A 23383-nucleotide genomic window follows, 5' to 3' on the forward strand; every position below is an offset into this window, starting at 1 on the left:
CGTCTATTTCCATTTCAACCTTAGTCTAAGCGTATACATATTTAATATATAAGGCAACACCTCCTCCCTTTTTTCCCTGCGTGTCCTTCCTGAGCAATATATATATATATATATACACACACACACACACACACACACACACACACACCAGGGGTCCTCAAACTGGGGGTTGGGACCCATCAGGGGGTCGGGAGGTTATTACATGGGGGGTCGCAAGCTGTCAGTCTCCACCCCAAACCCCGCTTTGCATCCAGCATTTATAATGGGGTTAAATATATTAAAAAGTGATTTTAATTTATAAGTGGGGGGTCGCACTCAGAGACTTGCTATGTGAAAAGGGTCACCAGAACATAATTTTGAGAAAAGACGGTTACTCACCGTTGTAACTGTTGTTCTTCGAGATGTGTTGCTCATATCCATTCCATTAGGTGTGCGCGCGCCACGTGCACGATCGTCGGAAGATTTTTACCCTAGCAACACCGGCGGGTCGGCTGTGGAGCCCCCTAGAGTGGCGCCTTCATGGCGCTGAATATATACCCCAGCCGACCCGGCGCCCCCTCAGTTCCTTCTTGCCGGCTACTCCGACAGTGGGGACGGGGGGCGGGTTTGGAATGGATATGAGCAACACATCTCGAAGAACAACAGTTACAACGGTGAGTAACCGTCTTTTCTTCTTCGAGTGCTTGCTCATATCCATTCCATTAGGTGACTCCCAAGCCCAACTTAGGTGGTGGGGTCGGAGTGAGACATTGCTGTGTGCAAAACCGCTGATCCGAATGCAGCATCGTCCCTGGACTGCTGCACTAGTGCATAGTGAGCTGTAAACGTGTGGACTGATGACCAAACCGCCGCTCTACAAATGTCCTGTATCGGAACATGTGCCAGGAAAGCAGTCGAGGAAGCTTGGGCCCTCGTGGAGTGAGCGGTGAGGTGCGGTGCTGAGACACCTGCCAGGTCATAGCAAGTCCGGATGCAAGACGTAATCCAGGAGGATAGGCGTTGTGAGGAGACCGGTGAGCCTTTCATTCGGTCGGCCACTGCAACGAAGAGTTGCGTCGTCTTTCTAAAGTGCTTTGTGCGGTCAATATAGAAGGCCAGGGCCCTTCGTACGTCCAGGGAATGCAAACGTTGATCCTGGCGAGTGGCATGTGGTTTGGGATAAAAGACCGGGAGAAATATGTCCTGGTTGATATGAAATGGAGAAACCACCTTAGGGAGAAAGGCAGGATGTGGACGAAGCTGCACTTTATCCTTATGGAAAACTGTATAAGGGGGCTCGGATGTAAGCGCCCTGAGTTCAGAAACGCGCCTTGCTGAGGTGATGGCTACGAGGAAGGCTGTCTTCCAGGATAGGTACAAAAGTGAACAGGTGGCTAGTGGTTCGAATGGAGGACCTGTGAGTTTGGAGAGAACCAGATTGAGGTCCCACGTCGGGACGGGCTGACGCTGTTGTGGGTACGTCCGGTCTAAGCCCTTGAGGAATCTAACGACCATCGGGTTAGAGAATACCGAGGACGCGAGTTCCCCTGGGTGAAAGGCTGATATAGCGGCCAGGTGAACTCTAATTGAAGATATCGCCAACCCTTGCTGTTTTAGGGAGAGGAGATATTCCAATATGAGAGGAATGGGTGCCTGCAACGGGGACGTGGCTCGTTGTTCGCACCAACAGGAGAACCGCTTCCACTTGGCCAGGTACGTGGTCCGTGTTGAGGGCTTCCTACTGCTCAGCAGAATCTGTTGGACAGAGTGCGAGCATTGCTGCTCTGCCTGGGTGAACCATGGAGCAGCCACGCCGTGAGGTGGAGTGATTGCAGGTCGGGGTGACGCAGCCGGCCGTGGTCCTGAGAGATGAGATCCGGACATAATGGAAGCGGGATCGGTGTCTGAACCGAGAGTTCCAACAGTGTGGTGTACCAATGTTGTCTCGGCCACGCTGGAGCGATCAGAATTACCTGTGCCTGGTCTCTGCGCAATTTGAGCAGTACCTTGTGGACCAGAGGAAACGGAGGGAAGGCATAAAACAGGTGGTCTTTCCAGGGAAGGAGAAACGCATCCGAGAGGGAGCCCGGAGCTCGACCTTGTAGGGAGCAGAACACGTGGCACTTCCTGTTGTCTCGAGATGCAAACAGGTCTATCTGGGGAAACCCCCACCTCTGGAAGATGGAATGTATGATGTCCGGACGGATAGACCACTCGTGCGTCTGGAAGGACCTGCTGAGTCGGTCCGCTAGAGTGTTCTGGACTCCAGGGAGGAACGATGCCGTGAGATGGATTGAGTGGGCGATGCAGAAGTCCCACAGGCGAATGGCCTCTTGGCATAGAATTGACGAACGTGCTCCTCCTTGCTTGTTGATGTAAAACATGGCCGTGGTGTTGTCGATGAGAACTAACACACAGCGGCCACGTAGGAGATTGAGGAATGCCTGGCACGCCAGGCGCACCGCCATCAGTTCCCGAACATTGATGTGCAGGGCTAACTGGGGTGCAGTCCACAGGCCCTGGGTATGGTGTTCGTTGAGATGGGCGCCCCAACCCAGAGATGACGCGTCTGTGACCAGGTGCAGAGAGGGTTGTGGGGCGTGAAATGGCATCCCCTCGCAGACCACATTGTGATCTAGCCACCAGGTGAGGGAGGCCAGGACCGAGTTCGGGACCGTGACCACCATGTTCAGGCTGTCCCGATGTGGACGGTATATTGATGACACCCAGGTTTGAAGTGGGCGAAGCCGAAGTCTGGCATGCCTGGTTACGTACGTGCAGGAAGCCATGTGACCCAGCAGGGTAAGGCACGACCTCACCGTGGTAGTTGGGAAGGCCTTGAGCCCTTGAATGAGGTTCGTGATGGTGCCAAAGCGGTTGTCTGGCAGGATGGCTTGTGCACGTCTGGAGTCTAGAACTGCGCCGATGAATTCTATTCTCTGGGTAGGTTCTAGAGTGGATTTGTCCTTGTTGAGTAGGATGCCCAACTCGTTGAATGTGTGCACTATTCTGTGGACGTGAGCTTGAACTTGCTCCTTGGTGCGACCGCGCACCAGCCAGTCGTCTAGGTACGGGAACACCTGTATCCCTTGCCGACGAAGGTACGCTGCCACGACAGCCATACATTTCGTGAACACTCTTGGGGCCGAGGATAGGCCGAAGGGAAGGACTGCAAATTGGTAGTGCACCGTGTTTACCACGAATCGCAGGAAGCGTCTGTGAGGTGGGTAAATTGCGATGTGAAAGTATGCGTCTTTCATGTCGAGGGCGGCGAACCAGTCTCCAGGATCGAGGGAAGGGATAATGGCCCCCAAAGAGACCATGCGGAACTTCAACTTTACTACGAATTTGTTGAGTCCGCGCAAGTCCAAGATGGGCCGCAGACCTCCTTTGGACTTGGGGATCAGGAAGTAACGGGAATAAAATCCCCTGCCCCTTAACTCTATCGGAACCTCCTCTATGGCCCCCATGGCCAGGAGCGTAGAAACCTCCTGTATAAGAAGTTGCTCGTGAGAAGGGTCCCTGAAGAGGGACGGGGAAGGGGGGTGGGAGGGGGGGATAGAAGAAAACTGGATAGCGTATCCCCTCTCCACCGTGCGGAGGACCCAACGGTCCGAAGTTATAAGGGACCAAGCACGGTGGAAGTGGGAGAGGCGATCCCGAAAGGAGGGAGCTGGATCCTGGGGGATGACTGAGGCGCCGTCCTCGACCGCACCTTCAAAAGTTCTGTCTAGGACCTGAAGGTGGTCTTGGTGGCCCTTGGTTCTGACCGGGTTGAGGGCCAGCCCATCTTCTCCTACCACCTCGCCCTCGCCTTCTGGCAGGGTCCTGTCTCTGACGAGGTGGAGGGGGGTAAAAACGTTGAGGCTGGGGCCTAAATGGTCTGCGCTGGGGACCCGCAACATGCATCCCCAAGGAGCGCATGATTGTCCTGGAGTCTTTGAGGCTCTGCAATCGAGAGTCCGTCTTCTCCGAGAACAACCCCTGTCCTTCAAAGGGCAAATCCTGTAGGGTCTGCTGTAATTCAGGGGGCAAACCCGAAACTTGGAGCCAGGAGGTCCTGCGCATAGCGATACCTGCGGCCAGGGTTCTTGCGGCCGAGTCCGCTATGTCCAGGGAGGCCTGTAAGGAGGTCCGAGCCACCTTCTTACCCTCCTCAACCATGGCTCCAAACTCTTCCCTGGACTCTTGGGGAATCAACTCCTTAAACTTCCCCATAGAGTTCCAGGAGTTGAAATTGTAGCGGCTCAGTAGCGCCTGTTGATTCGCCGCTCTAAGTTGTAGCCCTCCGGCTGAGTAAACCTTACGGCCAAACAGATCAAGCCGCTTAGCCTCTTTTGATTTTGGCGCTGCAGCCTGCTGGCCGTGGCGCTCTCGTGCATTCACTGATTCCACCACCAGTGAACACGGTTGGGGGTGGGTGTACAAGTACCCATAGTCCTTAGATGGGACAAAGTATTTCCTTTCCACCCCTCTCGCTGTGGGTGGAATGGAGGCAGGAGTTTGCCATATCGTATCCGCATTCGTTTGGATCGTGCGGATCAAGGGTAACGCCACCCTCGATGGGGCATCCGATCCAAGGATATTCACGATCGGGTCGTGCACCTCCACTATCTCCTCCGCCTGCAGGTCCATATTACGGGCCATCCTACGCAGGAGATCCTGGTGAGCCCGAAGATCTATCGGAGGGGGACCCGTGCATGAAGTGCCTGCCACTGCCTCGTCCGGAGAGGAGGAGGAGGATGCCTCCGGTGGTACTGGATCCAAGGGGGGGTCCCGGTCCCCTTGCTCTTGGGTCGGAGCGTCACCTGCACTTGGGTCCATGGTGTCGGGTGGTGTAGACACAGAAGCCTCCACGCCTCCAGGCGGAGGCCGAGAGATGGTGGATTCTGGGGCCCTTCTGACCGAGTGACCCGAGCGAGAGGTCGATGGTAATGAAGCCCCTTGCTCCTGGTGGTACGCCCACGGGGTCCAAAACGACCAGTGAGATGGTCCATGAGAGTGGTCCTCTGCCCTCTCCTGCCAATGGCCCAAGTCTCGTTCCTCGGCCTGCCCCTGAGGGGGGTATGCCGATCTCGACAGGTCCTCCGAGGAGCGAGACACCGATCTTGACGGCCATGGCGGTGCCGCGAAAGATGAAACGATCCCCGTGGTCTGCGGTGCCGCACGGTGCCGGTCCGGAGATGATCTATCTCTGTGCGGTGCCGGCGATCGGTGCCGGGACCGCGACCGGTGCCGATGACCTCGTCGGTGCCGGGAGTCAGATCTGGACCTCGACGAGGACCTAGAGTATGCTCGGTGCCGGGAGCGGCCCCTCGACGTCGAGCGTCGACCGTAGCGGTGCCGAGAACTACGTCTCGACGTTGACCGGTGCCGACGATCATATCGGTGCCGAGACGTAGAGCGGTGCCGCGAAGAAGATCTTGGCCGCGAGTACGACCGGTGCCGAGACGATATTCGGTGCCGGGACTGCGAGCGGCGTGGGGACCTGCTTCGGGACCTGGATCGGCGCCGAGGTTCCAGCCCTTGTGATGGAGGGCGCATCAAGGCAGGTTTCCCTCTTGACTGTACCGGGCGAGTCAACGGTGCAGTCGGTGCCGGTGGTTGAGGCGGTGCGGGCTCCGTGAGAGCTATTAAGTCTCTCGCCGCCGCGAAGGTCTCTGGAGTCGACGGGAGACACTGTATCACCGCCGGCCTCGGTGGAGACGCTATTTGCACCGGACTCGACGGCCTCGGCGCCGGAGTCGACGGTGCTGGAGGCGCTTGCTTCCGTTGCTCCACCGGCGGACGCGGCTCTACCCCCGGCACTGGGGGAGCCGGCGTCTTCGGCACGGATGTCCCCGTCTTATGGGCTTTTTTATGCCCTGGGGATAATGACCGGCGCCGAGGCACTTGGTGCGCTTGCGGTGCCGACGAGGTCCGGTGCCGGGGAGGCTTGTCTGACGCCACTCGCGTGGTCATCATAGCCGGTGCCGCCGGGGCACTGCGCACCGAGGTGCTAGGTGCCGGAGTCTGGCCCGTAGAAGGAGTGTCCGGGCCTCTATTAGGAGTTGCCTGAGCCGAAAGTCCCGCTCCTTCTTGGTTCTTGGTTTGAAGGCCTTACAGATCTTGCATTTATCTGTTTGGTGGGACTCTCCCAGGCACTTCAAACAGGAGTCGTGCGGGTCGCTCGTGGGCATAGGCTTAGCGCAGGAGGCGCACTGCTTGAAGCCGGGAGCGTTGGGCATGAGCCCGGGCCCGCGGCCAGGGGAGAAAGGGGGAGACGACCCCCTTAACCCCCTGAACTACAATAACAACTATAACAACTTTTTAACTATAAACACTAGAACTACAACTATAACTATAACTTCGAATGACTAAGTAAGCTAGGGAGAGTGGAGGACAGCTATGCCGCGCTCCACAGTTCCAACGACCGTCAGGGGCGGTAAGAAGGAACTGAGGGGGCGCCGGGTCGGCTGGGGTATATATTCAGCGCCATGAAGGCGCCACTCTAGGGGGCTCCACAGCCGACCCGCCGGTGTTGCTAGGGTAAAAATCTTCCGACGATCGTGCACGCGGCGCGCGCACACCTAATGGAATGGATATGAGCAAGCACTCGAAGAAGAACTACTGTTCTATATCAATATTCCAGTTATGCATATTATCCCACCAGGTCTCTCTGTTGCCAACTATGTCATAGTTGTGTTTTTTCACTAGCATTTCTAGTTGTTCCTGCTTATTCCCCATACTTCTCACATTAGTATGCGGACATCTAAGATACTGATTTGATCCCACTCCTGCACCAGTTCTGTCTTGTCTCTCCTTTATCCCATCTCTAACAGCCCATGCTCCCCCCAAATTCCAAACCTTCTCCCAGGTCTCCATGTTCTTGACTTACCTGTGGGCTTTTGTCACCTGACCCCGTTGAACCTAGTTTAAAGCCCTCCTCATTAGGTTAGCCAGTCTGTATCCAAATAAGCTCTTCCCCTTCCTCAATAGGTGGACCCCATCTCTGCTTAGCAGACCTTCTTCCTGGAACATCATCCCATGGTCAAGGAACCCAAAGCCCTCCTGGCGACATCATCCTTGCAGCCAGGCATACACCTCGAGGATGCATCTGTCTCTGCCTGGGCCTCTACCCTTGACCAGAAGGATTGAAGAGAACACCACCTGTGCGCCGAACTCCTTCACCCTTACTTCTAGAGCCCTGTACTCATTTCTGATCTGCTATGGGTCATACCTTGCTGTATCATTAGTGCCCACATGGATGAGCAACATGGGGTAGTAGTCAGAGGGCCAGATGATCCTCGACAATCCCTCCATAACATCTCTGATACAGGCCCGTGGCAGACAGCATACCTCCCGCGATGCCATGTCAGGGCAACAGATGGGTGCTTCCGTCCCCCTTAGAAGAGAGTCACCAACCACCACTACCCTACGTTTCGTCCTGGAAATGGTGGCTGTGATCCTCCCAGTCTTGGGGGTACATGGCTTCTCCTCCTCCGGGGGCGATTCCTCATCACTTGTTGCCAGGGCAGCATATCTGTTTTCCATCACCATGGTGGGTGGGTTGGGAGTAGGGATGAAGCACTGCCTGCTGCCAGAAGTAACCAGCAGCCACTGTCCTCCTGTGACACAGCCATATCCTCTTCCTCCGGTGGCGTGACAGCAATCCTCAGTAACTGGATAGCTTCCTCAGCCTTGGATGTCTCCATGTGAATACTCTCGAGGAATTCCTCGTATGCACAGATGCTCCTCAGCCTAGCAACCTCCTCCTGTAAGTCTCCCACCTGCTTCCTGAAAGATTCCACCAGCAGGCACCTCTCACACTGGATGGTCCCCTCAGCCTGGCTTTCTGAGAGTGGGAATTGCAGGCCCAGTCTCTGCTAATCCATGCCAGGATCTGGGTAGAGGCATCCATGGTTATGTTGTCTGTCTGAATACAGGCACAGGTGGAGGAGACAGGAGTACCGTTGGCACTGGCGATGGGGCCCTTCCTAACCATAGCGACTATATTTCAACTCCCTCTTAAACTCCCCTGTTTGCAGTCCCCTATTCAACAGCCATGGTTAAGGCAGTTTAACACTCCCCTGGAGAAATGGATTTTACCCCTGCCTCTGTCACAGAGTTACTATGTGGTGCTAGGCAAGTCTTATTTGCCAAAGTGCTGCATATTCACAGCTGCAAATGAAGTCAGTGGGTGATTTGAACATATTAAGTGCTATATAATGCTAAATACTCAGAAAAACTCAAACCCTAGGTACCTCAAATTGGGCAGGCAAAATTAGTGGATACTTCCAATCTTAATCTCTCTGTGGTTCAGTTGCCTGTGTGTAAAACAGGGATACCACCACCACTGCTCCTCACAGGGCTGTTGTGAAAATACTTTTCATAAATGTTTGTGAAGCACTCAAATACAACTGGTAAGCTTATGAAGAAATAAATAATTCTGTATTCAGAGCAGTGTTTGAAAACTGCTATACTTAAGGCATGGGGCCATACATTGAACAATGGGACAAAACAAAATACTGAATAGCTGCTCATTCAACAAGCACTGTTCATCCTATGCACTGAATGAGACAGGGGTCCTGTAGAAAAAACTAGAATGTTGGGATGGCCAAAAGCTTACTGACCCTCTGAGCCACATATAATTTTCAGAAGTTTGAGAGCCACAAGACACGCACAACCTTTATACATGCATTTTTTAAAATATTAACATCCTACTTCATAGATTCATAGATTCTAGGACTGGAAGGGACCTCGAGAGGTCATCGAGTCCAGTCCCCTGCCCGCATGGCAGGACCAAATACTGTCTAGATCATCCCTGATAGACATTTATCTAACCTACTCTTAAATATCTCCAGAGATGGAGATTCCACAACCTCCCTAGGCAATTTATTCCAGTGTTTAACCACCCTGACAGTTAGGAACTTTTTCCTAATGTCCAACCTAGACCTCCCTTGCTGCAGTTTAAGCCCATTGCTTCTTGTTCTATCCTTAGAGGCTAAGGTGAACAAGTTTTCTCCCTCCTCCTTATGACACCCTTTTAGATACCTGAAAACTGCTATCATGTCCCCTCTCAGTCTTCTCTTTTCCAAACTAAACAAACCCAATTCCTTCAGCCTTCCTTCATAGGTTACTGAATCATGGCTAATTACTGCTAGAGCTAGAGGCCTTGTGGGTCTCCATCCTGGTCATAAGTCTTTGGAAATCTGGTTGATATGTTGTCAAGGTGGTATGGAGGAGCTCGGTCAGATGTTTTGATTTTACTAACTTCATCAGAGAGTACAGAGATTCACAGTCGTATGTTGTGCCGAAAACTGAAATGAGTCACACACTAGTCTTCTTGAGTTAGTATATTTCCTTTTGGGCACTTGCTTCTAGAACTTGATTGCAGACTGTGATTTATACGTCACCTTGACAGCCTCATCCTCCTGGAGTGCCAATAGTTCCATTTCTACAGTAGATCTTTCTGTAACCACAGTTTTGGGAATCGGACAGCCATTGTTGATCACATCAAGCATGAATGGGTTTATAAGAAAGGCTAAGCAGGATCTCAACTTCTGCAAGTCTTCAAACTTGCCCCGAAAATCATCAAACAGGCCTTGTAATTTACCTCTGTATTCATCGAGTTTGTGATCTTCTACTTTGATTTCAGGGAATGTGTTAGGGTTTGTCATCCTGGTTTGTCATAGAAAGAGGACTTTTATACAAGAAAACTCTTTCTGGCGGACACCAGGAAGACTGGCATCCTCAAAGACAGTTGGTAGTTCCAATTAAGTACCGGGTAAAGCTCCTGAGCTTAGCCCACGATCATCCTAGTGGCCATGCTGGGGTGAACAGGACCAACGACCATTTGGGGAAGTCATTCCACTGGGAAGTAATGGGCAAAGACGTTTCTATCTATGTCCGGTCTTGTGAGGTGTGCTAAAGAGTGGGAAAACCCCAAGATCAGGTCAAAGCCCCTCTCCAGCCACTCCCCATAATTGAGGTTCCATTTCAGCGAGTAGCTGTGGATATTCTGGGTCCTTTTCCAAAAAAGACACCCAGAGGAAAGCAGTACATATTGACTTTCATGGATTTTGTCACCTGATGGCCGGAAGCAGTTGCTTTAAGCAACACCAGAGCTAAAAGTGTGTGCCAGGGATTAACAGACATTTTTACCAGGGTAGGTTGGCCCTCCAACATCCTTACAGATTCGGGAACTAATTTCCTGGCAGGGACCATGAAAAGCTTGTGGGAAGCTCATGGGGTGAACCACTTGGTTGCCACCCCTTACCACCATCAAACAAATGGCCTGGTGGAGAAGTTTAATGGAACTTTGGCAGCCATGATACGTAAATTCATAAATGAGCACTCCAATGACTGGGACCTAGTGTTGCAGCAGTTGCTCTTTGCCTACAGGGCTGTACCACATCCCAGTTTAGGGTTTTTACCATATGAACTTGTGTATGGCCATGAGGTTAAGGGGCCATTACAGATGGTGAAGCAGCAATGGGAGGGGTTTATGCCTTCTCCAGGAACTAACATTCTAGACTTTGTAAGCAACCTACAAAACACCCTCCGAAACTCCTTAACCCTTGTTAGAGAAAACTTAAAAGATGCTCAGGAAGAACAAACAGTCTGGCATGATAAACATGCCAGAGAGCGATCCTTCAAAGTAGGGGACCAAGTCATGGTCTTGAAGGTGCTTGTCTAGGCCGCTTCCCCACTCTGAACTTTAGGGTACAAATGTATGAAAACTTCTAAGCTTAACTACCAGCTTAGATCTGGTCCGCTGCCACCACTCCCAAAGCTAATTCCCTTCCCTGTGTAGCCTTGAGAGACTCTTCACCAATTCCCTGGTGAATACAGATCCAAACCCCTTGGATCTTAAAACGAGGAGAAATTAACCATCCTCCCTCCACCCCCTTCCTCCCACCAACACCATCCAACCCCCTTGGATCTAAACACAAGGAAAAATTAATCAGGTTCTTAAAAAGAAGGCTTTTAATTAAAGAAAAAGGTAAAAATCGTCTCTGTAAAATCAGGATGGAAAAATAACTTTATAGGGTAATCAAACTTAAAGAGCTCAGAGGACCCCCCCTCTAGCCTTAGGTTCAAAGTACAGCAAACAGAGATAAACACTCTAGCAAAAGGTACATTTACAAGTTGAGAAAACAAAGATAAACTAACACGCTTTGCCTGGCTGTTTACTTACAAGTTTGAAATATGAGAGACTTGTTCAGAAAGATTTGGAGAACCTGGATTGATGTCTGGTCCCTCTTGGTCCCAAGAGCGAACAACTTCCCAAACAAAGAGCACAAACAAAAGCCTCTCTCCCCCCCCCCCCCCAAGATTTGAAAGTATCTTGTCCCCTTATTGGTCCTTTGGGTCAGGTGTCAGCCAGGTTACCTGAGCTTCTTAACCCTTTACAGGTAAAAGGATTTTGGAGTCTCTGGCCAGGAGGGATTTTTTAGTACTGTACACAGGAGAGCTGTTACCCTTCCCTTTATAGTTATGACAGTGCTCCAAGCCCATAAGATGGAAGCGTCGTGGGAACCATCTCATAGCATCTCCCACCTCAAACCTAAAGCCTAAGGTATACCATGTTAATTCTCTAAAGCCCTTTTATTCCAGAGAATTAAAGGTTTTCCAGTTTACAGCCCAGGGAGAAGATGACTACTACGAAGGGAAAAGTGACGGTGGCGTTGAAGAGGCGAACCTTTCCATGACCCTTGGACGTATGCAGCGATAGCAGATCAAGGAGCTGTACACTAGCTTCTCGCCGATGTTCTCAGCCACCTCAGGACGGACCGAATGGACATACCACTCCATTGACACAGGTAATGCTCGCCCAATTAGAGCTCAACCTTACCCGGTGTCTCCTCAAGCCAAAACTGCTATAGAACGGGAGATCCAGGACATGCTATAGATGGGTGTAATCCACCCCTCTAACAGTGCATGGGCATCTCCAGTGGTTCTAGTTCCCAAACCAGATAGGGAGATACGCTTTTGGGTGGACTACCGTAAGCTAAATGCTGTAACTCGCCCAGACAACTATCCAATGCCACACACAGATGAGCTATTGGACAAACTGGGACGTGCCCAGGTCATCTCTACCTTAGACTTAACCAAGGAGTACTGGCAAGTACCGCTAGATGAACCCACCAAGGAAAGGTCAGCCTTCATCACCCATGCAGGGCTGTATGAATTTAATGTGCTCCCTTTCAGGCTACGAAATGCACCCACCACCTTCCAGAAACTTGTAGATGGTCTCCTAGCGGAATTGGGAGAATCTGCAGTCGCCTACCTTGATGATGTGGCCATTTTTTCTGATTCATGGGCAGAACACCTGGAGCATCTGCAAAAAGTCTTCGAGCGCATAAGGGAGGCAGGACTAACTGTTAAGGCTAAAAAGCGTCAAATAGGCCTAAACAGAGTGACTTACCTTGGAAACCAGGTGGGTCAAGGAACTATCAACCCCCTACAGGCCAAAGTGGCTGCTATTCAAAAGTGGCCTGTCCCAAAGACAAACGGGTCCAATCCTTCTTAGGCTTGGCCGGATATTACAGGCGATTTGTACCGCACTACAGCCAAATAGCCACCCCACTGACAGACCTAGCCAAAAAGAAACAGCCAAATGCAGTTCAGGTGACTGAAGAGTGTCAGAAGGCCTTTAACCAGCTTAAAGCAACACTCATGTCTAACCCTGTGCTAAGGGCCCTAGACTTTGACAAACCTTTCCTAGTAACCACAGATGTGTCCGAGCATGGTGTAGGAGCAGTTTTAATGCAGGAAGGACCGGATCAAGAATTCCATCCTGTCGTGTGTCTCAGCAAATAACTGTCTGAGAGGGAAAGCCACTGGCCAATCAGCTAAAAGGAATGTTACGCCATTGTGTATGCTTTGGAAAAGCTACGCCCATGCGTTTGGGGACGGCATTTCCACCTGCAAACCAACCATGCTGCGCTGAAGTGGCTTCATGCCGTCAAGGACAATAACAAAAAAAATTCTTTGATGGAGTTTAGCTCTCCAAGATTTTGATTTTGAAATACAACACATTTCAGGAGCTTCTAACAAAGTAGCTGATGCACTCTCCCGTGTAAGTTTCCCAGAATCAACTGGTTAAAATCATCCTTGAAATGTGGAAAATATTGTTAGGTTTTCTATATTCAGTAGTATATCTAGAGGTGCATGTGTCTTATTAATTCTGTTTTCTCCTAGAGCTCCAGGAAGAAATCACAGCCAGTGTGGAGCAGGCTGTCCAGCACCATCTGTGATTTGGAGGGCGTGTTATAAACATATAGCTAAGGGTAACATAAAATCCCTCCTTATCTGTAAAGGGTTAAGAAGCTCAGATAAGCTGGTTGGCACCTGACCAGAAGGACCAATGGGGAAAGAAGGTACTTTCAAATCTGGGGGGGAGAAGGGGGGGGATGCGGCTTTGTTTTGTGCTGTGTGGGTGTTCTCTCCGGAGACAAAGGGAGAGACCAAGCAAGTAATCCAGCTCCCACTGAAATGATACTATTTTGGTAATATTAAATGTAAGTAATAGCAAGGAAATGCGTTACAGTATCTTTTGTTTCAGTTTGTGAATTTGCCTTGTGCTAAGAGGAAGGTTTATTCCTGGGTTTTTTTTTTTGTAATTTTAAAGTTTTGCCTAGAGGGGAAATCCTCTGTTTTGAATCTTTTGTTACCCTGTAAAGTTATCTTCCATCCTGATTTTACAGAGGTGATTCTTTTATCTTTAAATTAATTCTTCTTTTAAGAACCTGATTGATTTTTCATTGTTCTTAAGATCCAAGGGTTTGGGTCTGTGTTCACCTGTACCAACTGGTGAGGATATTATTCTCAAGCCTTCCTCAGGAAAGGGGGTGTAGGGCTTGGGGGAATATTTTGGGGAAACAGGATTCCAACTTTCCATGATTCTTTGTCTAAATCACTTGGTGGTGGCAGCATACTGTTCAAGGACAAGGTGGAATTTGTGCCTTGGAAAAGTTTTTAACCTAAGCTGATAAAAATAAGCTTAGTGTTTTTTTCATGCGGGTCCCCATACCTGTACCCCAGAGTTCAGAGTGGGGAAGGAACCCTGACAAGGGCCTTGTGGGGAGGCAGGAGTGAGGAAATCAGAGAGACAGAGTCTAGAGAATGCCACAAATGAGCAGTGGGTGGGAGGGAGGAGTTGCAGCCAACATCCAGAATAATTCAAAACTAGAAGAGTGCAACAACCTGAAGGAATGAAAAGCTCTCACCACTCAGTCCCACTGAGCCAGGACACCAACATCGCAGGGTGCAATGCTGACCTCAGTGCTACTGTCAGGTTTCCCACCGCACTCTGAACTCTGGGGTACAGATGTGGGACCCGCATGAAAGACCCCTAAGCTTATATTCTACCAGTTTAGGTTAAAAACTTCCCCAAGGCACAAATTCCTTTCCTTGTCCTTGGACAGTATTGCTGCCACCACCAAGTGAATTGCACAAAAATTCAGGGAAGGGTCACTTGGAATCCCTATCCCCCCAAGCCTCTTTACCTCCTTTCCTGGGGAGGCTTGAGAATAATATACCAACTAATTGTCTTAGCAATTTGAGTACAGACCAGACCCTTTATCTTCAGGACACCAAAATCAATCAGGTTCTTAAAAGAAGAACTTTATCATCAAGAAAAAAGTAAAAGAATCACACCTGCAAAATCAGAATGGTAATAAAATGATTTAAAACACAGAGGACTCACCTCTGGACTCAGCTTCACAGTTACAAAAACAAGAATAAAACTACCTTTGTAGCATAGGAAAATTCACAAGCTAAAACAAAAGATAACCTAACGCATTTCCTTGCCTACTTACAATTTCTGTGATTTTTAGATGGATCATTCTAGGTATATTTTCAGGAGATGTTGTACCTGCTTGGTCTCTCCCTCCATCCGGAGAGAGAACAAAGAGAGCCACAAACAAATCTCCCCCCTCCCCCCCAATTTGAAAGTATCGTCTTTCCTTATTGGTCCTTCTGGTCAGGTGCCAACTAGGTTTATTTGAGCTTCTTAACCCCTTACAGGTAAAGCAATTTAGTACAACTGCCAAAGAGAGATTTTATGCTACCCTTCTCTCTATATTTATGACAGCTACAGATTGCAAAGTCATCATTAGCAGGAAGGGTGGAAAGGTCTGCTCAGATGGCAGAATCTCATGTGCTCTTTCTGGAGAAAGGCTATACCCCTGGATCTTTTCAGAGGCCTGTGCCAATGAGAGTCAGTTCATATTTACCTGGCATCTTGGAGAATAGAGGAGTCCAGCCAAGCTCTTTCCCCTTCGATGCAGCCAGGATAAAGTAATGTGAACATTTCAGGTGCCATTCCTGCAGCAAGCCAGAAAAGAGAAACTCAGATCTTTGCAGCAGGGGGGAGGGGGCAAGGGATGTAGGGGAAGGGCTGCAGGCCCACAGCAGATGGAGATAAGGTTAACCTGTTAGATTCCCAGACCCTATTAAAAATGATATTAAAGTAGCCAACAATGCACCAGGAAAGCTCTCCTTTTCCCTGTCTCTGGTGCAGGGACCGCACTGCTATAATCCAGGCACTTTACCTCAGGTCTGGTCTTGAGCCCACTTGGAGACTGAAGTTAGGGAAGAGGCCCACTCAGGAAGTAAGCTACAGCACTAGGGCCTGCACTGACTTCTGGGAAGTTTAGGGAACGGGGTCTGACTCTGCTCATGGGATGGGGCCTGTGCAGCCAGCTGTAGGAGCAGGAGGCAGGCAGTCACTGAAACATATATTAAAAGGCCAGAACATCTGCTGCCTGCCCCAGCTTCATGGGAAGCTTCCCAGCGGGCTCCATGTTAACTGGGTCTCAGATTCCCAGGGCCTCTTCTGTCTACCTAGTAACACCTATATCCCCAGCAGCACCTGCGCAACCAGCCCCATGACCATAAGGGAAGCTACAGTGCACAGCCCCTTAGAGCCAGGTCCCTGGCATAAGAAAGGGGGTAAAGTTACCTCATATTCATCAAAGGGCTCCAGAGCCTGCACTCTCCGTCGCTCATCTTCGGGGATAAAGCTGGCGTAGAACTCATTCATATCAAGGACACTGCACTTGGCCCATCCCTAAAACAGAGACCCACATTCCCTCAGGGACAGAGCATAACCTGCTCCACTCCTTCACAGCAGGGGCTTCACTCCCCAGTGACAGACTCCCAACCTGCTCCCAGCCCTAAAACATAGTCAAACTGGCAGTGCTGGCCAGATTCCCACACAATTGGCTGGCCCGAACATGGACAGCTCAGTCCCCATGGTGGGGGCATACCTCCTGGCTGCAGGATTCACATCCTGAGCATGTTGCTGTGACTAACTCAGAGTCAACACTCATTGCACCCCAGCTAATAGGTCCTGAACTTGTGGGACCCTCTGAAGGATGCAGCTTCACCACAATGAGCAGTGTACTAGCTCCTGCATGGAGAGAGCTGTCAGACAAGGGAAGGTGCTCTAAGAGACTGGGCATGGGGAGTGGAGCCCATGTGGCTGCTGGAGAGGGTAGTGCCTCTTATGCCTAGCCTGGTTCTGACCAACCCACACCAAAGACCAGTGAGAACATCCCTGCCTTCTGAAGTTATGCTCTTTCCCAGATGGCTCAGACCCCACACCTGCTCCGGGACCATAACCACCTACCCGCTGGAGAAAGCGTCTCCTCTGCGCCTCACAATCGGGATACTGGGCCAGGGCATGCAGCACAGAATTCAGCTGGCTGAAGTGCTGCTGCATGATGCGACCAAAGGGGTCCTCGGGGTGCATCTGCTCATAGACCACAAACTGTGCACAGGGGAAGTGCTGAGCTGCCCACTGGATCAAAGCATCCGACCTGTCAAAGCCACAGGCAGAGGAGAGAAATTGAGAAGGCTGTGGCCCCAGCAGGGATGGGAGCAGGCACCAGGATCCTTCCTGCAAATCCACAGAGGGTGCCACTGGAGGTGGTTCTTCTGTTTGGAGGGAAGTGTGCTGAGCAGAGAAGCCTCTGGTGCTGGGAAGCTGCAAGAGCCCACCCCCAGCTGCCCAGAGGGCTCGAGGAGCTGCCAGGATCCAGAGCCATTCCCATTTGAGATGTAGTTCTGCACATTACCGACTTAACAAAGGGATTTACCCCATGGCAGCTCTAACTAAGTAGCTACCAGTGGCTTCCACAATTCACCCAGGGAACAGCCAAAAGGGTCTAGATACAGGTCTCCAGGATCAGACTTCCCTCTCTCAGACCCTCTCCACACACTAATACTGTCCTCACTGCACCCACTTAGGCACCTAGCTAACAGGGAAGAGAGTGAGCCAACCAACCTGCTGATCTCCATGTAAGTGAGCACCACTTCTGCTAAAAGCATGGTGGGAACCTCAGGGTCCAGGCCTGCCTCCTTTAGGGCTTGTTCCAGCTTAGACAGCTCAGATAAATCCACTCCCAGCAATTTATAATCCTCCACAGCAAAGCTCATGGCTCCTGGGGGAAAACAATCAAGACACCCTCATTACAACACTAACCTCTTGCTGATATGCTGGCAGCAGCAGGAGTGACAGGTACACCCACACGAGACAACCCACTCTCAACAGTGTCCCCACCCCCACTGACAGCATGTGGGGGCAGAAGCTAAGTTCCCTCTAAGCTGCGCAGCTGCACAGCAGCCTATTAAGTGCCATGCAGGCACTCAGGGATGTGTCGGGGAGAGGCGCCCCTAACCCAGCCCCAGCCCCATCCCCTGCCCTGCCGCGGCCGGGGGAGAGATGCCCAGATGCTGCTGTGGGGAGAGAGAGCTGGGGGGAGTCCTCGCTCCCCACTGTAGCCCCAGGGCAGCCTGCACCCCAAACCCCTCATCCCTGGCCCCACCCCAGAGCCCGCACACTCCCATCCCAATCCTCTGCCCCAGCCCTGAGCCCCTCATCCTCGGCCCCAGCTCAGAGCCTGCACCCCCAGCCGGAGTCCTCACCCCCCCCCGCCCCCCAACCCTCTGCCCCAGCCCTGAGCCCCCTCCCATACTCCGAACCCCTTGGCCCCACCCCCGCCACATGAATTTTGTTATGTGCACCAATATGGAGGTGATGTGTCACCTGGTGCACATAACAAAATTAATTCCACACATATGTGGGAAAAATTAGAAGGAACACTGGGCAGGAGACTGGGAAAACCCGTGCCACAGACTCCCATTGCTAATAGACCACAGAGGGACAATGTCAAGAATGGTCTGCAAAAGGCCCAGGAAACTTACAACCAGTGTATTCCCAGTATCCCTTGTGCACACGCCACCTATATACCTGCATCTGATGACAGGTAAGTTGCATTCTGGCTAGCCTGCTGCAGCCAGAAACGTCATACCTGATTCTCTCCCTCCAACTCCTCCCACGACCATGGCCAGGTCCTTCGTACCCTTGATCAGAGCAGCTTTTCGGCTTGCTACACTTGGGAAATCTACCTCATATACCACAGTGCAACTCAGAAGACCCACAGCCTTGAGGCGGAAATACAGGGAGTCAAAGCCAGCACCAAAAGAAAGGATCTGTGTGGGGGGGTGGGGGGGAAGAGAGAGAAATGTTATTTAACTCCAGCAGCAGCCTGGGTATTTGCAGAGCACAAAGCACCAGAGTATGTAGGTGCCAACATCCATGGGGCATTAGCCTGGCATGGCAAAGCCCCAGTAGTAGGAACATGTACACAGACAGTGCCCCCCTCCCAATGATTTTGTCTCCTCTGCCCAGGCTCAAAGAACTAAAGTGGGCAACTAATGGTGCCAGTCTTATATACCCATCTGTGCCTTCCTGGGAAGGGATCATAGGGGATATGCCACACTAATGCAGATCACAGACACCCCGCAACTCTTCCCAGACCCACAATGGGAGCTCAGCCCCTGCACTCCTCCCCCAGAGAATTCACCTGTCTCCTGGGGTGGCCTTGACTCTGTCGCAGAAACTCTCGCACACAACGATCCACAGCTCGGGCCTGGACATAGTAACCCCTAGGAAATAAAATCCAACTGTTGTATCCAGATTTCCCCTTTCACTCAAAAACACCACACTCCCCAGCTGGTGGGAACCTCACCCCTTTCCTTCAGAACCCATTCCTTTCCCAAAAGGCCTCATTCCCTCCTCCTCTACTTCACACCGCTGTGATTCCCCTGTGCTGCAGAAGAGCATGCATAGCCCATTCCCGCTACTCTAGCCCCTGAAGCGGAGTAGGCAGTCTGGAGCTTGCTTCCTTTCCCCTTTGCTGCCTCCAGCTGGTAAATGTGCTTCTCACAGCCCGGCAGCTACCACTGTCCTTCCTTCCCAAGGCCACTCCAGGCCTACTGAGGACATGGAGGGTCCAGGAGGGCAGAGTTGGTAGCTGAGCGGTGGGGAAGTATGCCCAGGATGTCCTCTGAAGTGAAATGGCCCATTCATTACCACTGGTGTTCTCCTCCCCCATCTTCTAGTCTCAGCATTACATGCCTGTGGCCTGCACCAAGCATGCCTATTCCCAGCTCCCAGCACAGACCCAATCAATGGGCCTCTTCTGGCACAAAACTGATTCATCCTGACCAGGACTCAGGTGCCATCCTCTCTGGTGTCATTGACAGCTAGAGCCTCCCACATAAGCCTCTACTACACCAGGCAAAAGAGAGACTGAAAGCACTCTCACTCCTCCTCCAGTGAGATTTGTAACTCTTCATCCTTTGATTTAAGGAACAATGTCTATTCCCCTAAGGATTCAAATGAGTAAATCGCAAAAGAGCTACTAATGAAACTACCTGCAAGCAGTGGTGCTAAAGTTTTATGGAACGGTAAGTTTTGAAATATTTCTAAACTGGGACAATCCAGTGACATAGATTTTATGAAAGTTAATAGCCTTCTTCCCTAGACCTGTGGAAAAAAAGTTGAACTGTGATGGGGTGTCCACACCACATGAACCCTGAGCATGGTAATGTGTGCCAGAAAGGGCCAATTAACCTTATATGCTGCAGGGAAACCAGACACTAATAAGGTCTAATGGCAGATGAAGCTCAGCTGAGGGAAGGAGCAGGGATAGGAGCATATGGCCAGGAAGTGAGAGAAGGAGGGGGTGGCAGGATGACTTCTGCAGTCACTCACTAGAGAAAAAGAGAGTTGGCCAAGGTCAAGGAGTAAATCCAGAGACAGGATAAGCCTTGGATCCTGCCCTGGACTAGGGAATTTGACAAGTGGTTAAGAAGGTGAAGTAGCCACAGAGAGAGGCAGAAGCTCCAGTGGTAAACCCATAGATATGCAAAGAGATGAAGAGGTGGAGCAGGAAAGAGCCCAGGGAAACAGCAACAGGGTCTGAGAATTAGCAGACCTAGGTTGCTAGTTACAGGGTCCCTGGGCTAGACCACAGTAGCAGATGGGCCCAGGTTCCCCTACCAGCCACTGCAAAAGTGGCAAACAAACTGGAGTTGAAACAGAAGATTGCCTGAAACAGCACAAGGACAGCTTGTCCGGTGGGATTTTGTTACCTCAGAACTGGAGGACTATACAGTGACTCGGCCAAAAGGACGAGTCATGAAGAAGGAGCACCCTGAGTCCCAGAGAGAGAGGCCACAGCACAAGCAACCAATAGAAAGGGGTGTGAAATGGGCGCAAGGGCTAATTCCCAAACCCAGCCATAAGGAGGTGCACCTGCAGTGAGTGGAACCCTGTTACACCATCTGAAATTTTTAAAACCTATCTTTGGGGGAAGCCTATAATTCAGGAACTCCATTACCAAATGACACTAAAATTGCACCCTAAAGTATACTTGTGCCCTTGTTGTTGCACAGTAACATTTAGGACAATCTCACTGTGCACATGGATCTTAGAACACTCCGAAAAATTACCTCAACATTGAGCATAGCTTTCTGCTCAATCATGACAGTGCATTTCCATTATTAAGAAAAAGAATGACCAAGACTGAAGGCCAGGCTAGGATTTACTGACAGTACAGAACAATGGAAGCTCTACCCACAAAATAAAATCAATCATAGCATATCCCCTCTCCCACTAAGTAACAGTAGCCCCTCCTACTGAACCAAGAAACAAGAACCAAACAAACCAAAGCCCATTCCTCACCAATGAATCAGCGGTGCTCGTCTGCATCTCTTGGTAACGAAGTACTGTAGGAATCCATCCTGTATGTAGCCAAGAGCAGCGGTGGAGCATTTACTGACAATACTGCTGTCGTTAGTGCCCTGAATCTGAACAGGGAACAAGGAGAAGGACTGCTCACTCACATTCTGTCTGCTGATGCCTACCTAGGAGTAGCCATAAGGAAACAGCTGGATCTAAACAGGGTAGCGCAGGCCCTTTCCTCCTTTAGAAACCAAGTTAATCCATCCCATGGAGACTCACAGGCCCAGTGAGTTTCCTCAATGTCCAAGTGAAACATGTTGCCTGGCAGCAGGGCTAGGGCACTGACAGACTACACACTTCTGCTGTATCCATAGATACACTATCCCCATCCACCACACCAGTCATGGGGACTCATCAATGGCATATGTGAGGTCAGGAGACTAGAGCATCAGTGGCCCAATATGCAGTCCAAAACTGATACATGAATTCTTTGTGCCGCAGTGTAACCCTATGCCATAGGCATCAGAGGTAGAGAGAGTTCCTCTCTTCTTCTGTAAAGACTGCAAAGCTGTACTAGAAAGGGAGTCAGGACCTTGTTCAGGATCCTGCATCTATCGCTCTTGCCCCACCCCATGATGGCAGAACACTCCCATCATCACTGAAGTTACACTAGGAAAATATGTAATATTTATAATGTGATTGAGCAGCTAAGGTGAAGCCAGCCTCCTCTCTGCAGAGGCCTCTACCCCAGAACCCCAGGCAGCACAAAGTGCCTCAATAGGCCCCACCTCATCCCCACTGCTTCCTCCTGACTGTTGCCACAGGCCAATGGTTCTCAACCAGGGGTACGCGTACCCCTGGGGATACACAGAGGTCTTCCAGGGGGTATATTAACTCATCTAGATAGTTGCCTAATTTTACAACAGGCTACATAAAAAGCACTAGCAAACTCAGTACAAACTACAATTTCATATAATGACTTGTTTATACTGCTCTATATACCATACACTGAAATGTAACTGCAACGTGCAGACCTCTGAGCTTGGACTAAAGCTGGAACTCTGGTACCCTCCCACCCTGCAGAGTCCTAGAGCCCAGGCTCAATCAATGAAACAGAAAGACCTCAGGGCCCCACCTCTCTGTGCCAGGGGCATCACAAGAGTGAGCAAGAGGGACAGAGTCTCACAGGCACACCCAGCCCCGCCCTCCAATCCAGATGGGGGCAAGTAGGCTCAGCCCAGCAGTATCAAAGTGTGGAGGGGCTTAGTGTGAGGTCCATATGGGGGAGGATCTGGATGCACAGGGGCTTGTTGGGGAGTTCTGGGTGCAGGGGGAATGAGACTCTGCGGGTTCCAGGTGAAGATGATTGGGGCTCAGCACTGGGGGGTCCAGATACATGGAGGGGGCAGCTCCGCCTACAGTGACTCCTCCCCTGCGGCTGGGGAGCAATGAGGGCAGGAAGCAGGGGGTGTATCGTGCTTCCTGCAGCCAGGGGAGATTTCTGGGAGAAGCTCTGACCTGGCCCCAGGAGCAGCCCATGCAAGGGAATAAGTAGTCCTGTCCTTCCCCAGCCAGGACTAGCAGCTAGACCTGCTCGGGCATCCCCAGCCCTGCCCCTCCTCAGCTCCAGGCGCACTGCAATAGCAAGCACTTCCATGCTCAGCCCTGCTGTGATTTACATCTCTGCCAGCTGCTCCAGGTACCAAAACCAAGATGCCCATGTTGCCCGGGAGAGGCATCTTACCACTCTTGTGGCTTCTCTTTGCTTCCTGTCAGAAGTCTTTCTTCTGTGGGGAAGAAAAGAAATCTGCCAGGGCCATGAATTCTGCACGAGTAGTGGTGCAAAATTTCCTCAGAAGTAAGTCATGCTGCACATGCACATTTCACACTCTTTGGAGCAACAGTTTACTTCCAAGCTGAGACAGGGTTCTTAACTTAACCCTCAATATCTGAAATACTGCTTTCCACACTGGCAATGGGTGCTATACCCTAGCTAGTTTCTCAAATGCGGCCACCAGGAGATTTTCTTGCACCCACAGCCTCCTGGGCAGTGACTGGGGGAGGCAGGGCAAAGCAGTGGATCCTCCCCCAGGGCCACCTCCCCACCTGGAGCCACAAATGCCAGAGAAGCAAGCAGCCAGTGAGTTCCCCACCTTCCTGGGGATGGTGAAGCTTGGGCTTCAGGCTTCAGCCCTAGGGTGGCAAGCAGCAGGCTCTGGTCGTGGAACTTCGGGTTCTGGCCCTGAGCTCACCACATACACACTCCTCATCACCCCTGACCCCCACTGACTCTCCCGGCCCTGGGACTCTAGCCTCCAGCAGTGGGACTCTGGCCTCAGGGCCCTGGCCACACAGGCGCTGGCTCTGCCCCCCCCCCCCCCC

The 23383-nt window shown here is 51.1% G+C and overlaps 1 protein-coding gene across 1 annotated transcript in view; it reads right to left on the reverse strand.

Annotated features, from left to right (window-relative positions):
• LCMT2 (leucine carboxyl methyltransferase 2) overlaps window positions 1-23383 on the reverse strand; it is a 91028-nt gene that overhangs the window by 62120 nt on the left and 5525 nt on the right. The window contains exons 2-8 of the mRNA XM_034759204.1: window positions 21002-21126; window positions 18837-18918; window positions 18282-18462; window positions 17255-17411; window positions 16598-16787; window positions 15929-16036; window positions 15201-15291 (exon numbers count right to left, since the gene is read on the reverse strand). Of these exons, the coding sequence (XP_034615095.1) occupies window positions 15201-15291; window positions 15929-16036; window positions 16598-16787; window positions 17255-17411; window positions 18282-18462; window positions 18837-18918; window positions 21002-21126 (934 nt within the window). The remainder of the gene's footprint in view (window positions 1-15200; window positions 15292-15928; window positions 16037-16597; window positions 16788-17254; window positions 17412-18281; window positions 18463-18836; window positions 18919-21001; window positions 21127-23383) is intronic.

The sequence above is a fragment of the Trachemys scripta genome, chromosome 1, assembly GCF_013100865.1.
Source record: "Trachemys scripta elegans isolate TJP31775 chromosome 1, CAS_Tse_1.0, whole genome shotgun sequence".
NCBI classification, from domain to species: domain Eukaryota; kingdom Metazoa; phylum Chordata; order Testudines; family Emydidae; genus Trachemys; species Trachemys scripta.